Raw genomic sequence first — 17,023 nt, 5'->3', positions numbered from 1 at the left:
ATGCAGTACGGGTTCAAATATATGATGATATGAGTAAATGTAGCAACAACAATAATATTTTTTGTCCTCTTGTAGTTAATATGGTGCATGACAAGCAGCTCCCACATGATGCCCTGACGAGCACGAAATATCACTTTTCCACCAGTACACAGCTGCATCTCCTGTGTGACTAAATTTGAGGGAAACAATATCAACAATCAGGGTCCTGTCACAAGGGTCCTATCTGTTCAATCTGGGCTTTTATCTCTGGACAAAAGTAGCGGTCTGTGATATTGTTTCTGTGGGCAAAGGTACCAACTTCACACAGTGACAGCTCACAGTAATTTCATACAGTAAGCAGTGGCTTACTGCAGGATGACGTGGGTGTTAAGAGGGATTGGTTTGTGGATGGTAATGAGAGGGCAACAGATGGACATCCTGGCTTGATTCGATGCAGCCCAGTCTATGAACAGCCATTCCACCTTAACGTCGTTTCTCTGTTATGCTCATCACCGTAACACACTCAAAGTACAGCTTTTCATTGTCAACATACAATGCAGTTCAAAGTGTTCACATTTGGTTTCATTGCAGATGCTGTCACACTGCATCAGATCAACAGAGACATCCACAGAGACAAGGGCCAGTTTCAAACTACAAACCTCCAAGTGTTTTTAGCACAAATCCAGAAAAATGGGTTCACACACACACACAAATACATTACAAAAATGACCACATTTACAAATTTAGAAGCCAATACTTTCATCTTTATTAATCTTGTTCTCATTTGTTTAAATAAATTTTTCCTTTGTAAAATCTCAAAACGAAAACACTGAACAGGAGTGTTAAAGCCTGTCTTAATTTAAAACGAATACACAACAACAGAACATTAAAAACGTACGGTAACTCTTACTCTGCATCTGTAAACAACCCGTCCCACCCCTCCCTCCCACTCCACACAGTTTGATAAGATTTGGCATGTCCATTTTCTCAACGCATATGCCTTCAGCTCTTTGTGTCATTAAAATGTTCTTTTTTTTTTTTTTATTATTGCAGGTCGGACAATAAAAAAGACAAGTCTGCTAAAAAAACAACTTCAAATGAGAAAAAAGCATTAGTGCCAATATTTCTTAACACACAGTCAGCAGTATATCGAATGCACTCAAAACATTTTTGTATAGACCTTCTGTATAGTAAGCAGCCTTGCCCACATTATGACAGGCAGTAACATGCACACACACATTATCCTCACATTCACACACACGCACAACAACTGTGGTGGTTTAATCCACTTACTTGGTCTCAGTCTCACTCATACTCATGTCCATATAATGTGTATGATACTGCGCGCAGTATCGACACATGGAGAAATGCAACATAGCCTCAAACTGCCAGCAATTTAACATTTATCACTGCAACAGTAACAAACATGTTCAAGAGAGAATAACAGAGAAAGAGTGCGTGAGATACAACAGTAGGAGGTCAGCATTTTGAAAACAGAACAATGACATTTTTCAATATTTTCACTGTTCAAAAATTAAAACCTTACATACAAACAAACAGAAAAACAAACTTAACATACACAGTAAGATACAGTTCTGCTGTCAATCAGAGCTGTTTGCATGTGTTTGGATTCTGTCTCCATCTTTAAGGGGACGTGAATACAAACTGCACTTGAACCTCACATCATGTAGTAGTTTTAAGTTCTCTTATACGATGAAGGTAATGCTGTTTACAGTGCCCATCTGTCTGAAGGCTTGTCTGTATTTGGTGTGTGCATGTGTATGTAAATCTGCTGAAAAGTCCCCTATTTACTAAGCACATAGCAATCCAGTCAAGTCTTTCAGACCAACTGACTTTTCATTCTTTTTCAGGTTTCAAGTCTAAGCAGTTGAAATCTTCATCTGTGGAAAAAGGCTGTATACACATCTAACAGTCCCTGCATTTGTTTATATAATAGCTTAAGTCTGGCCACAAGAATGTGTGTAAGCATGTCTCACATTTCTGCTTTGTGTGTGTGCACATTAATATGCATACCATGTATGTGTATGCACATGTGGTATATGTGTAGTACATTAATATGCATACCATGTAAATGTGTTTGTGTGTGCTATAGTAAGTACATATGTATCCCAGTGTATGTTGTATCAGTGTGTCCAAACCTACACGTACAAATGGAGGGGGCTCATCAGATGGAATCAGCTCCTCCCCCCAGCAGGTCATTGGGCAACAATGCGGCAGGGCTGTCCATTTGGTGCCTTTCCTCCATTTGCGGTGCCCCCCACAGGCTGCTGCTAGTGTATCCAGCAGCCATGCCCCCCCAGAGCCCAGACCTCCCGGCCTCTACTCCCCCAACACCTCCTCCATCCCCAGACCCATTGGTGCTCCACTGGGAAAATATCCCCAGCCCAGGTCCTTGGGCTGAAGAGGTTTCTGAAGAACCGCCTGTACCATCAAGACTTTGCCAGCCAGAGCCAGAGGAGCGCACACTACCTAGAACCGCTGCTCCACTTTCGCCTCCTCCACCACCATTTCCATTTCCACCTGAAGTTGTGCCCGCTGCTGCCCGCTCACTCCCTGGGGAGCTACCTCCACTACTGGCCACAGCGGTGCCTGTTCCAGATGAGCTCTGTGTCCCACCGGCCGCGGCCCCTCCTGAGCTGGCTCCCTCTGCCCCTCCGGCCTGGGAATGTGCAAAATAGCGAGCAACTTCTTCCTCACTCACAAACTCCGCCAGGATTGTGGTGTTGCCCAGAACACACCTGAGAGGGAATTACAAGTCAAGGTTCTATAGATCAACAGGAGTATGTTCAATGTTAAGTATTTGCTTCTTAGTGAGGTTACAGGTTAACCTACATGTGCAGTGCACCCTGGGCCTTGGCTGCTTCCTGCCGGCTGCTGTAGCGAATCAGAGCGCTGCCCTGGGTCAGCCCAAGGTGGAAGGTCAGCAGGGGGCCATGCTGCATGCAGATAGTCCTCAGTGTGGAGCCATCGATCTGCAGGGAAAGAATAATAAAGGTTAAGTGTAAAAGATTCAGTGTGTGTGATGTGACATCGCTAAAGTAATTGTCCGCAATCTTGAGTCATCAATTATAGGGACAGAGAAAGGTCAGGGAATCTAGGAGATTACACAACAATAGTTTTGTGTATGAAGACTCGTGAATTAATAAATAATGTGGTGAGACTATACACGCTGGCTTTGTCGGTGTGTAATCCTGTCACAGTTACAGTAATATACACAAGTTCTGCAAGCCTGTGTAAAAGAGGCTGCATAAGGCCATGCATTATTGTAAAAGACAAAAAACTATATGATTTTTTTAAAAATTGTCTAGATTTATAATTAAACATTTTCATGTCTATCCTTTTCCCTGGGCAGTGTCATGCCACAGTCATTTGTACAGACCCTAATTGATTAAATGGCTCATCCAACTTCACAATCCAATTACAGATGGGTCACGCATCATTCTGTCTCATTTGCATAAGACAGACTGAAGGGGAATACAGATGAATGAGCACAGGGGTTTGAAGCTTTTGAATTTAAACCCTGACCAGACTGTTTGGACACTACAGCCATGACAAATTCTGCTGTGATGAAGCATTTTAATGACATTGTAATTCTATGTTGCTCATATAGTACACTTATGGTACATCTTAACCTGACACTTCTGTATTATTTCAGTTTATAGACAGCAGGTTTACTTGTGGTGACAGTGTTAACAATTTAAATTTACTTACTGCCACAAAATCCCTTAAAATAGTCTCTTTAGTATGTTTTTTCTCACTCCCTACCTGAGGGGTCAGGTTGCTCAGTAGCAGCCAGCAGCTGCCTCTGGAGGCCACACCATCGCTCCAAGCTGAGCCTTCAAAGACAAACAAAAAAGGAGTAAGACAAACAGAAAACAAGGCAAGGCTGAAACAATTGGAGGGCTGTCATGGTAGAGATTACATTGATGATAACCTTATTTATATAGAGACAACTTTTATACAAGACTTCATACTACAGTCAGACCACAGTCATCATGTCACTGTCAATGAGATCTTTCTCTACGCAGTATATGCAGCAGTTCAGTGCTAAGTTGACAAATAGTTATGAAATTATGAAATATTTTCTCATAAACAGTACCTGGCCCAAATCTTGACTCTTGATGAATTCCTCCCCCTCCCCAGCTCCGGGCCAACCGTGGGCCTCCACTACCCCATGGGGAGGGCGAGGCCTGCTTCTGATTAGTTAAGCCAGGAGGGGGGCGTGGCAGCTGCGAGCTGTTGCGATTGGTCTTCCACAACTTGTTTTGTCCGATGGGCTCTGGGGGCCAGCTGGGCTTGTACTCGGAGTACTTTCCTGAAGAGGATATGGAGAGGGTGGGAGAAAGAGGGGGAAAATGAGTTTTGACAAACAGACCACAGAACTGGGAGTGGAGAGGACACATTACAGCTAACTCCTTAGGCATCTTTGCTGAGAGAACCCAACTTGTACACCAGTAAACACGATTATGGTAACAGAAATAAAGACAAGTAATAACTCACAAAATGAGGGAGATTCATAGGTGAAAATGCAAAAGGAAATGAAGACTATTTCAAAAATCGGACAAATTAAAACATACCTGTGCTGTGTGCATTGCTGAGGGGGCTGTCTGAGGCACTGTAGGGCCAGGCACCAGGTGAAGGCAGCGAGGTGTTGAGGGAGGGGTTTGGCCCTACAAAACATTACAAGGTTGAAGGAACCAAAGTAAAAGTGTGTGAGGAACACTGTCAGACTTTTGACCTATGACTTCTTGTCTAGAAATGGTACTGGAACATGTTTTCAAGCATTAAGTCACAATTATGTATTATATATATATATGATTTTATTGTTGTTTGCACTATAGATTTTCTATAGTCAGACTGGCCATCGGAAGCACTGAGAGAAATCCCAAAGGTCTGCCACATCGATTACTTCAGCATGTCAGCACAGCAATAAAAGCCCTGTTCATAAATAAAGGGTTCTAAAACACTAAAAGGCATTTAATTTGAAATGTTTATAGGAAATGTTGAGTTTGTAAAGACAGTAAAGAGGGCAATAGGAGCATAACAGGGCGTCATACTGAAATGCTGGTATGAGGCCTCCTGATGATGAAATAGAAACGATTCACATCAAGTCATTTTGAAAGAGCAGTGGCCAATGGGAAAAGTCAAACACTTGGTTAAATGGTGTAACCTAATCAGTCACGGACATTCATGGATGTAGTACTGGCCTGAATCTGGCCCTGCCAGAATTAGCGACAAGTGCGTTCAGCATTATGTCCAGTTGTGGAATTTTAATTCAGTTAGATCAGCTGACATTCATCACACAGGGTGGTAATAAGAAGCTAAACTGGAAATGTAATTTTCAGTTTGGCATTCCAAGTTTTCTGGGAAAAAAACTGACTGAAATGTTTGGTGTTAATAATTCAGGTGACAGACTTGTGTATCATTATTCCCCATATTAAATGTCCACCATTTTACAGTGGTAACAGTCAGGTAATCCTCAAAGAAAAGAGCTGTGGCTTTGAATGGGAACTCAACATAATGCTCTCAGTTAAGAACAGCACCTTAAGCTGTATAACAGATGAGACAGCAATATTTAAAAAATGCTTTCACTCAGTCATTCAGCTTCATTCTCTTGCTGCCATTACAATCTACAATCTATTCTTTGCTTTTATTTGGGACAAAAGTGTAACTTGTGTCAGTATAAATCTCATACTTTTTTGAGATTAATAAGTAATACTCTTAAGCGCTTTGGTCACTAAGATATTGGGCACATTAAGTCAAATACCTATGTTGTCTCGCAGTAACTGGTGGTCAGAGTCATTGAGGCTTGGGGGTCCTGGGGAGCCAAGAACACTACCAGGGGTCATGTAGGGGTCAGACTCAGGGTCCCCACTACTCTGGATTCCCTTCCAGGGCACACCGGGCTGGAACTCTGTCATTGGACAACAGAAAACTCATTGACTGATATAAATTATATGCTGTGATGCTATTACTATTTTTCAAATCAAAAATCATAAGAAGATTTCGATTATGATTTTATATATATATATATATATATATATATATATATATATAAATAAATAAATAAATAAATAAATAATGTAATTAGTTTGCCCTGATTTTCTTTAGGTACAAAAATGGCACTTGCTAATTAACAAGGGGCATCCTGCACATTTGAGTGAAGTAAGTGTGTCATATGAATTGAAATAAACATTTTCTATTGTCTATTTCTTCTCTGATGTTGACTCTCTGTAATTTGGTGGCAAGGACCAGAGTAAAACATATATATTTACCTGGAGGCCAGCTAGACGTGGCAGGTTTGCTCCCCATTTTACTACCAGGAGTTCGGTGCCAGCTGTCTGCAGAGCCCTGTGAGGGAATCCCTAAACCATCACCGCCCAGCATTTCATACTGGGAGTATGGGGATCCTCCTCTCACCTTTATAGCACTGGGTAAAGGGCCTTCAGAATAGTACACAAGAGAGAAATAAGGTCAAACAGATTGATATGAATTTGTTTCATATCATTTCGACTGACATTGTGAATGAAGGTGATTAGCAGCACAGTTAACACCAGATTGACAGCAGTCTGGGAGGTGAGCTTTCCCAAAGTGTGAATTTTGCTTTTGCAAACATCCTGTTAGGAACCATCTGTTTACCCACCATTCTTGTGAAGGGTTGTGTCAGGGGGAGAGGGAGCGGGGGAGTGTCCCTCCATCATCCATTTGAAGCGGGACTGCTGTCCTCCTGTGTCCTTCATCCCTCCCATCATGGGGCCGAGCTCAAGTCCTGACAGGTTACCACCAGGGGCAAGCCCTGAAAAGAGGTCAGTGTTTACACTAATTAGACAGCTCCAGGATACTGAGAGGTGGACATAGCTGTAAGCTTTAGCCTAGGGCGCACTTGATCCTAACCTGACCAGTGTCTGCTGACTTCAAGTACCATAAGACAGGATTCTACTATGCTATTTTGAAAGCCTATAAACCATTAAAAGTAAAAAGAAAAAAAAACAAAAAAAGAAAAACAAAACAAAAAAATCAAAAAACTTATACCGGTTTTATTTATAGCTAACTATACTGCTGACTACATCTTTCAAACCCACAAACAATTTGCACATTAGACTCACCAGAGTACATCCCTTGCGTTTTGGCATGAAGGTCTGATAAAGGGCCCCCCATTCCAGGATGTGGAAGGGGGTCTACCATGGGCTGTTTGGATAGGCCTCCTCCCAGGTGAGAGGGGGACAGTTTGGAGCTCCCTCCTCCTGCTGCAGCTCCTCCAACTCCACCCTGCTGATGCTGTCTTTGCTGCTGCAGAATAGCCATAATCCTTGCCAGCTAAAAAGGACATGATTCAAGAAAATAAGTCACTGCTGCAAAGCACAGGGAATGTTCCCAAACTGCCCTGATAAATGAACACCTTTACCAATATTTAGAATAATATAAGTTCTAGTCTCCATTGCAGTCACATTGGTGGATTTCCAGAGGGTGTAAATAATCCTATCATATAATTTGTTACCTCTGTGTGTAGAAATGATCATGCTCACCTGCTGTGGGTCTGGCTGCTGCCTGAGAGGCTGAGGCTGAGGGAACTTCCTCTGGTTCTGCAGGAGCTGCTGCTGCTGTTGCTGCTGTTGTATCAGGAGCTGACAAGCCTGTGAGATGGTCCGTAGAAATGGTGAGAGACGGAGGTAAACAAAGCAAATATAAGATAGTGATGAGATTACTACAATTCACCATGCAATTTAAGTATGATGAATCACTCCATAAATCAACAATAAAAGATTTAGACACATACCAGATGGAACTGCTGCATGTGGGGGTAAATGTTGCTGAGCATTGCTAGCTGCTGTGGGGAAATCTGAGGAGGGAACACTCCTCCTCCAACACCACCGACCCCTCCGACACTTCCAACGCTGCCGACACCTCCCACTCCTCCCACCACTCCACCCACACTGCCACCAGGAGAGGGCATCTGCTTCAGCATAGGACCCGGCACCTGCATGTCACAGGAACTGATTTATATATGGCTACTGATTTAGACACTTGGAGGGAGGAGTATGCGAAACATTCATTCCAAATTCATGAATGACTAAATACATTTAAATTCATTAGTTCACAATTTCAAAAAGCTCACACCATGAGGTCTTGGTGAAAGATGCATAGGATCAAAAACTACTGACTGAGGAGAAAGAATCCCACACACTGTCCAGTCTTGGTTAAGATGAGGGCTCTGTTCATTAAATTGTTATACTTGTGTGTTTTTGTTTTTTTTTTATATATAAATGATCTTAGAGTAATGTGAGTAGTGGCCATTTTTAGATTTATTTTAATGTCTTTTTTTGTTGTTGTACTTTTTGAAGACGATAGAGACAAACATATTTTACAAATCTGTTTCATATTACACAATGTAGTCTAATGTCCTTAAAGTGCCTCATTATAATGTAAACCTACTGTTTATAATATTAATATTTCCCATTTATGTTCACTTACTGAGCTCAGTATCATGTTTGTTTTCTATATTTGAAGGGCCCATTGACTAACTTGTACGCACACTGGAAAGTGTTGCTGGCTGCTTTTTCCCTTGAGAGAGCCTTCAGCAAATATATGAATGGTGCTGTTTGTATGGTGCTATTTGTCTGAATGAACTTTGCCTGATGAAAGAACTGAAATGTGTTAATAAAGTGAGTACAAATGAAAGACTGTGTGGGGGAGAAAACTGTCTGAATGTTTTTGTCTAAATGAAAACAAGATTGATTTCTTGCATTAATTAGACATGTGCATGTGCACAGAGGAAGCCTGAACAGATTCCAATTTTGAGCAGCTGCTTCTCATGAAGCCAAGAGACTTCAAGATGCAACAAGTGTGGGGCTCATTACTGTCTCAGGCCAGATGAATTAGACAGCTAAGGTGTCATCTCCTGTGGCAATTTTACAAGATGTTAGATACACAAAACTGGGGAATGCTGGGAAAATAAAACCATTAAAACAGTTATCGCACAGTACATGGGGAAACAAAAAGGATGAAGTAGATCATTTTATAATGTCTAAACATTGTGTTAATGACCCCTTAAAAGCTACCTGGCCACTCATGCGTTATTTATTGCGAGCCCACGAGGCAATCAGGCAATAACAAATTCTGTTCAACAGTGAGCAAGCCCAACAGACAATATTTGAGTTGACTAACCAGAGTAAACACGGATCACTTTGTACTTTACTGAAAATCTTATAACCAAGAAAAACTGTTGTCTATTTGAAATCAACACTGGCAGGACTCAGGAGACCCTCCATGTAGATACAACATTCATCCTGACTAATAACAGCAGAGACAGTGAACAACAGACCTGAGCAGACAGGAACTGATGAGGCACTTGAGCACGTAAGCCCTGGGAGGGGTTCATCGGATGCATGCCAGGTTGGTGCATCCCTCGAGGCTGAGGCATCCCTCCGCCACTGCCAACAAACACTCCATGGCCACCCATCTGGAGTTCAATGGAAACCATAAGCACTCACACTTGCCTTCGAATTTCACACCCATGTAGCAGATATTGTAGATATAATTATCAAAAAAAAACATAAAATGATAGCCATCTTTAAAAATGAAAGGTGTTAAACCGCCTTAATACTATTTAGCACTATAAACAGACTCTTACCTTTTCACCATACGGCCCCATGTCAACAGGACCCATGTCTTTGGAACTAGGCATACGGTAACCTCCACCTCTTCCTCCCCTTCGCATCTCTCCATTATAGTCAGTTATTCCTCTCTTATCTCCTTCCATCTTCTTGTCATCACTTGGGTCATCACCCTAAGAAAGAACAAAGTCATTCAGTGGCCTCACACTCATTCATAGCATAGTAACAAGATAATCCATCCATCATAATGATATTATCAACAAGGGTTATTACAGCTGCTGAGTGAATTGACATCATACCAGAAGACCCATGTTTGAAAACTGCCGTGACACTGGGTTCATCCAGCTGTCTCCGCCTCCACTCTTTTGGAAAGAAATTCAAACATATTCTCAGTCAAAAAAAGAAAATAATAGTCAGTATTAGGGAAAGTTACAAAACAAAATGACAACTGCTTTGTCTTAATACAATGAACCAAGAGAGGCCATATAAACCGGTTTGTGTATCCAAGAACCTCCTGTTCCCTACCTTGATGTTGCCTCTCTTTCCTCCATGAGTCTGACCCCAGCCACCAGAATTGAAGGAGGAGCTGCTTCCCTGGGAGCCGGTGCTGTTCCAGACCCCTCCACCGCCATCATCTTCCTCATCCCAGCTAGGGTGACGGGAGGCTGTAACAGAGCTTTCTCCCTTCCCACCCCAGCTTTCCATTGACTTTGTGCCTGCATCAAAAACAAAGCAGATGGTTACAATAATATTGGTAGGCATTTCTAAAGATTCAGTCCGATTGGAACTTGGAAAAATGATGAATCCAATTCAAACTGAGAGATGTGTAATGTTATTTTATATGAGACTCAGCATCATATCTCGAAATGATACGGAGCGGGGAGAACTCAGAATTCAGATATTGTAATATTTTGATTTATTGTTCTTACCAGATTTAACAGGGTTGGGTGAAGGGTTACCCCAGCCAGAAGGTTTGCTGGATTCATCTGGATCCCCCCAACCTGTTGCTGCATCTGACGTCTGGCCCCATGCAGCTGTACCATTATCCACAGATTGTGCCCCTCCTCCCCACATACCTGGACATGAGAGATTGATGAAACTGAATATTACACTTTAAATTAAAAATACCAAGTTAATCGTGTGATACTAATTACAAGAGTCAATTTGGTCAATGAGGCTGACATAAGCAAATATCTTTGTGCTCTGCTGCAGCTGTTTCTATATCTTTATACATGAACAACTTCTGCTTACCCACTGCAGCGCTGCTGGGGTTTGTGTCCCTGCTGTGCTGCATTCCCTGCTGCCTTCTAGGTGGTTGTTGCTGCATGGATGGTGGTGGGGCCTGCTGACTGTGGCTTTGGCTGGGCGTAGCACTGTTCTTGTCCCACAAGTTCACATTCTTGCTGTTGTAGCGGGTTGGGTCTCCCCATGCTGAAGTGCCATCATCAATTTCCATTTTGCGACTGATGGACTGAGGGGAGGGTTCTTCCCAGCCACTGGGCTCTAGGGTGTCACCCCCACCTGCAGAAATTTGGGGGATCGGGCCAGAGGTCCAGCCCGAACTTTGGTTCTGATTCTTGGATGGTGGACCTCCACCTCCAACATTGGACCGGCTGTTCCACCCTCCTTGCATGGGACCTCCTGGTGGCTGCTGGCCCTGTGATTGGTGCTGCTGTTGATTTGGGGCTTTCATTGGTGCCACTTGGCTGTTTGGTATCTGTGCTGATGCTGTGTGGGGCTTGGCATTCCCCCAGTCCTGGTGAGATTTGCCTCCACCCACATCTCCTCCTCCCCATCCTCCTCGCTGAGATCCCCCTTCTTCCAAATTACCCCAGGAGGAGCCCTCATCAGAGTTGCTTCCACCTCTGCTTCGCCCATCTCCCCAACCACCCCCAGGTATAGAGTCTCTCTGTCCCCAATCTCCTCCCCAACCACCTGCCTCCCCTCTTCCAGTCCCCTTCCATCCCCCTGTCCCTTTATCGTCTGGACCATCTGCCCACCCACTACCCTGTTCTCCAATGTCTCTCCTGTTCCCTCCTCCTCCTCTGTGATCCCTCCATTGTTGATCTTCAGTCCCCCATCCTTTGCCCTGGTTTTCAGGTGGAAGATCCCCCCAGCCTCCAGCTGCCTTCCCTGGCTTGCCCTCCATTTCTTCTTCTGGCATCCCTGGCTTCCTTACAGTGCTACCAGGCATGTGAGGACCACAAGTGGACTGTGTTGCACCACCATCCCAGCCATCCTTCACTGGAGCAGGGCCAGAGTTTAGGCTGGTTGTGTGACTTCCAGAAGATGGATCATTAGTTACTGAACTGGTGTTAGACGGATATCCATGACCACGACTAGTGGTAGTGTTCATGGTTGCTGATGAGAATGCAGAGGAAGATGAAGTGCTTCTTTCATTTCTGCTTCCTACTCCTGTTGTGGTGTCCAGGTCCCAGGCCACATTCTGTCGAATCTGGGTCTGCCCCCAGCCCATGTTAGACAGAACCCTGGGGTCCAGGTCAGATCGATTGAGCATGCTAAGTAAGGCCACTTCAGCATTGGAGGTCTTTTGGGAGCGGTTGCGCACAGATGAGGCTCGGTCCTGCTTATCACTGCTACCACTCCCTCCTCCACCACTTCCAGCTATGGAACCTCCACCACTAGAAGATGAAGGTCCTCCATCTCCCATGCCTTCACCCTGCCCTCCTCCTCCACCCCACTCCCCAACTGCCCCATCCCCACTTTCCATCCCTTTCTGATTGTCCCAAGCTTTTGTCATAGTTTCAAACTTTGGTGAGGCAGAGTCCGGCAAAACGCTGCCACCAACACCTACGCTGCCTCCACTACTACTGCTGTTGCTACTCCCATCTCCTCCTCTTCCACTTCCTATTGCTAAGTTACTTGAACTTACACCTCCCACTGTGCCACTCCACTCTGCTTCTGTACTGCCTCCCTCCCACGCTCCCTGAGATACCACTGGGGTATTTGAGCCACCATCATTTCCCCTGCCCCACCCTGCCTTCTCACTCTGGCTACCAAAGCCCCACACATTCCCTTCCTGCCCCTGAGGCACAGTCCCTCCTCCACCCCACCCATCTGCCTGCGATGCACCTGCACTGAGGTCAGAGGACACGGGAGGCATGGATCTCCAAGAAGAAGCAGCAGCTAATGAGGAAGAGCCAGAAAGGTTACCACTCCCTTCCTCTTCAACAGTAGCCACCACAGAGTCCCTCTCATCACCACCTTCTTGATTTGGTCCTGCTCCTCGTGCTCCCCCACCTGAACCCGGCTCCGCCCCTGTGTTTCCTAAGTGCTGCTGCGGTTCCCCACTATTGGCCCCCACAGCTGTCTCAGTGTGCTGCTGATGAAGACCAGTTTGATTCACAGATGAAAGAGAGTGAGTGGTGATGAGGGTGGTGGTGCTGGCAGAGAACGAGGAAGCTGAAGTAATGGACGAGTGTAGTGGAAGGCCGTCACTAGCCGAAGTTGATGTCCCACCCTGCACCAGAGCAGGCCAGGCAGAGGGGTTCATGTTGGGGTTGAAATTGGCACCAGGGACACTGCTGCTGCCACCCACGGAGCTCTCCTGAGGCCCAGGAAGAAGATGGGAGACTTTGGAATTGTAAAATGCTGCCGATCCTAGCCCTGCCTCCCCCTGAGAGGAGGTGGAAGAGCCCCACACACCACCACTTGACTGAACACATTCATTAAGCGAGGAAGAGGAGGAAAGAGGAGAAGAACAAGGTGGGGAAGGATTGTCCATGTTCCCTGCTCCTCCTCCTACTGCTGCTCCTCCCTTCTGCTGGATGTTTCTCTCACTCCATGAGGCACTGCTGTTGTTGTTACTGGGGCAGTCTTGCTCATGCACCCTTCCTCCAGCCCCATCAGAACTCAACTTGGCCCCGCCTAGGATGCTTGGCCAATCCTCCAGGTCAGTCCCATCCACAATCACCTTCCCGCAGCCCTGAGAAGAGGACTGGCTGCCAGAGCCCGCCCCCCATGTGGAATTTGCATAAGTTGAAGTAGTAGTAGTAGAAGAAGACGACAGAGCAGCGACACATAATGAGGATGAGTTGGGGGGTGAAGGGGAGGATGAACCCAGGTTGGAATCTATATAGACAAAATTGAGACCATTGATTCAATTGACAATTTGAACATTGACAATGTTGACTAATGACTTGTGGAATGAACCAAGTGGTGGTCAGAGTACTACAGCTTACAAATCCCCACACTGAATGCATTATTATTATTATTATTATTATTATTATCATCATCATGTACAAGTTTACAATGATAATTTCAGTAACATTTACATTAGAATGTCAACTGATGGATTGTGTACTGTTGTAAATCCTGTCAATGGCTGCTGGATAAACTGTATGATGCACTGCTGTGGTTCTAAACAAAATCAAGGTCATCAACTGCTGCTACTATAAGACAGAAGATCACTACTGTTAGTGACACGTGGTACACAGTGGACTAGATAGCAAATGCAATAATCTTTTTTGTGCCGAGACATTGACCCACCTACACCTCCAGCTGTGCTTGCATTGGGGTTATCTGCTCCCTGTGAGGAGACAGGTGAGGTGGCTACCCAGCCACTGCCTCCGCCTGTGCCCCCTTCCCCTCCTCCACCCCCCAGCAGCATGGACGACAGCGGTGGCTGGCCCCTCTTCAGTAACACTTTATGGTCCTGCTGGCAGCGAAATCTCGGTGGAACCTCTCTGGACATGTATCGCTGCTGCTGGGAGCTCTGACTTCCAGAGGGAGAGGAGGAGGGCTGTCCGTTGGCCACAGCAGTCCGCTGCTTTGCATTGTTCCCACCACCAGGAGGAACTTGTGCAGAAACCCCAGCTGCACCAGGACTGGGGGATGAGGGGGCAACCGGGCCAGGGCTGGGGGACACTGAGCCTGGGGTGGCGAGCGGCTGGGAGCAGGTGGGCTTGGCTGATTCTGGCACTGAGACAAACAAATAAAGGGTGTGAATCACTGGTAGACTTAGTTAACAGTTTAAGAAAAGTCTGACAAAATTTGTTAGGATTTTTGTGAGGATACATGTGCATAACCCTATACAATAATTCCCTTGGTCATAACAATACATTGAAATTCTTATAAGAACTGGGTACTGCTGATTAAAGTATATTTAAAAACAAGAGTTCATATCACTTAAGAATGTGATGGTGACAAACAAAAGAAACAAAACATACCTTTGATTTTCTGTTCTGGCACCTAAAATATAAAGACAGAGTCATAATTGAGTTAGACATAAGGCAAAGGCGAATTTGATAGCAAAGCACTGTTTCAGAAAACATAAAAATATGACATTTGATATTCATTCTTATGATCTCCAAATATGACAAAATCATTCCCAAAGCCCTAAGCTATAAAACTTAAAGTTATCTAAGAAAATTGAGCACTGAAATTGCCAAATTAGTTTTTATCAGGTCAAATTCACCAAAGACAATCCATGCTCATGGAAGTGGTAATGATATGGAAGCAGCAGTATCACAGTAATTATCTGAAAATTATATAGACAGAATGAGCTGTGAATGTTTGGTGACACTGTTTACCTTCTGAGAGGTTTCCCTTTTCTTTTTATCTTCTTTCTTCTTTTTCTTGTCTTCCATGAACTACTGTTCCCTTTCCTGATTCTCCTGTCTGTGAGGATAAATAGATGTACACATTCAATTGTTCATATTACACCTCAAGCCACAATAAGTAACTTAATGTCCGAAAAAGAAAACATTGTTGGCACACACACGCACACACTTTGAATCAAAATCAATAATATGTATATGACCAGATCACAGCCAGGCATACTCCTACAGTCCTCCTTGTAAGGACTGTAATGTTAACCAGGGGCAGACAGCTTGACAACAGCCCATGGTAGTCTAGCTTCTCACTGCATAATTCATTAACCAGCAAACGCTTGCAATTCCAACCAACATACAACACAGGCAACAGCCAAACAGACAAGTGACTTTAAACTCTACCTTTCTGGAAATGTTCTCTTGAATTACAGTAGAGACTGCCATGGCAGCATGATCCAGAGGATACTAGCTTTAATGTGAGTACTTGACGGGCTCTGTCCAGTTTTATCAAGGACGAGCTCTCGCTGCCCCCCACCTTGCAAAAAGTAAACATATGTATTTGCGATATGCAAATACACAGCTCATACCCAAGCCGTGTGTGGCCGTTTTTGTTGAAAGCAAAGCATGCTACAGGACGCCGAGAAAACCCGGATAGTGTTGTATGTGGAAAAGTAAAGGGATATCACATAACCGAGAGCTGAAAATATGACCGGGCCCAGTGTTTCTGTTAGCTAAGCTGCACATAATTAGCACCATGTCATACAGCGCTAATGTAAGCTAACTAGACAGCTTCGCCGTAGCTTGTATAAATACACCAGCCGACAGTACCTATCACAATTAGTTTGTGTTAATGTGTGAGAGCCCCTACAAGGTAGATGTTCGCAGCCGCATTAGGTGCGAACGACGTGAATTTCATATAAATGACAGGCCAAGAAAGGAATAGCTACCGAGAACCACCAAAGAGCTTTACTCTGTAAGCAACTAGCTAATGCTAGTCGACTTTAAAGCAGCGGCTGAGCGCTGTGCCGTGACCCGAAGAGCCGGGGTCTTGCCGGGATAAGCTGTCCCAGAGCAAGGTGCCTCTGTCGCTCCGCACGACGAATCTAACCTGTACGCAGTTGACTGCGGACAACAGGAACGTCATATTGGCTAAAGATATGCCCCCTGTTTTCAAACACAAGGCCTTTCATTTACATTATTTGCTGTCCTGTTTCCTAACTTCAACGTGGCTATAACCCCAGCGGGTTTTCGGTACTAACGGTCGACAGGGCCAAATTAAACGACGGACTTCAGTGACGTTTCTTCAGCATTGCAACGAATAACAAGCGAAGCTCTTCTAAAACTGAGAAACCCAAATGTTGCTGGCTGAGTAACAGCAGAAAATCATCAACCTAATTAACCAGCACATAAATTACGACAGCCACCAAAGCGCATAACGTTAACGTTCAATACTCACCTCGGGAATCACATAGGACATAAAGTGCTTCTGTGCAAAAATTCTTGCAGACCTACCGCTAGCAGGCTAGCAGGGTAGCTAGCCTAGCGAGCGAGTTCTTCGAGGCTTCCAAGGCTGAATTGAATAAGAAATGACATCACCGAAAGGCGAAATGTTAATCGTAGAAAAAACGAGGAAAGGCGACTATCCTTTTTGCGCGACTGTAGTTCTCAAGCTGTAAACAAAACACGCATAACCCCTTGATGACTGTCAGACGCTGTATGATCGGTTAGTTTACTGTCGGCCATTTTGCTTCTGTGTGGAGGTTTAGCCAGCATATGATATCACCGGGCTGGTTGTTGATCAGGGAGGGGAGGAGGAGCGCGGCGCGCGCCGACACC

At 44.6% G+C, this 17,023-nt stretch overlaps 1 protein-coding gene across 1 annotated transcript; it reads right to left on the bottom strand.

Moving 5' to 3' along the window:
* Window positions 1–721: 721 nt before the first annotated feature.
* LOC139618430 (trinucleotide repeat-containing gene 6B protein-like) lies at window positions 722–17,003 on the bottom strand. Its single transcript, XM_071474339.1, has 21 exons — window positions 16,644–17,003; window positions 15,167–15,254; window positions 14,804–14,825; window positions 14,124–14,555; window positions 10,866–13,706; window positions 10,544–10,690; window positions 10,140–10,330; window positions 9,914–9,976; window positions 9,632–9,787; window positions 9,323–9,460; window positions 7,778–7,978; window positions 7,527–7,634; window positions 7,107–7,317; window positions 6,644–6,796; window positions 6,276–6,443; window positions 5,768–5,914; window positions 4,578–4,670; window positions 4,100–4,315; window positions 3,766–3,836; window positions 2,833–2,972; window positions 722–2,738 (listed from the first exon to the last, which is right to left on the bottom strand). The coding sequence occupies exons 2-21, from the start codon at window positions 15,221–15,223 to the stop codon at window positions 2,165–2,167; spliced, it is 6,129 nt and encodes a 2,042-aa protein (XP_071330440.1). The 5' UTR covers window positions 15,224–15,254; window positions 16,644–17,003; the 3' UTR covers window positions 722–2,164.
* Between the last annotated feature and the right edge of the window lie 20 nt (window positions 17,004–17,023).

The sequence above is a fragment of the Trachinotus anak genome, unplaced genomic scaffold (genome assembly GCF_046630095.1).
Source record: "Trachinotus anak isolate AG129_WGS33_773 ecotype Australia unplaced genomic scaffold, CSIRO_AGI_Tana_v1 ptg000003l, whole genome shotgun sequence".
Classification (NCBI taxonomy): Eukaryota; Metazoa; Chordata; class Actinopteri; order Carangiformes; family Carangidae; genus Trachinotus; species Trachinotus anak.
The sequence above is the reverse complement of the archived record's forward strand: the minus strand, read 5'-3'. Positions and strand labels throughout refer to the sequence as shown.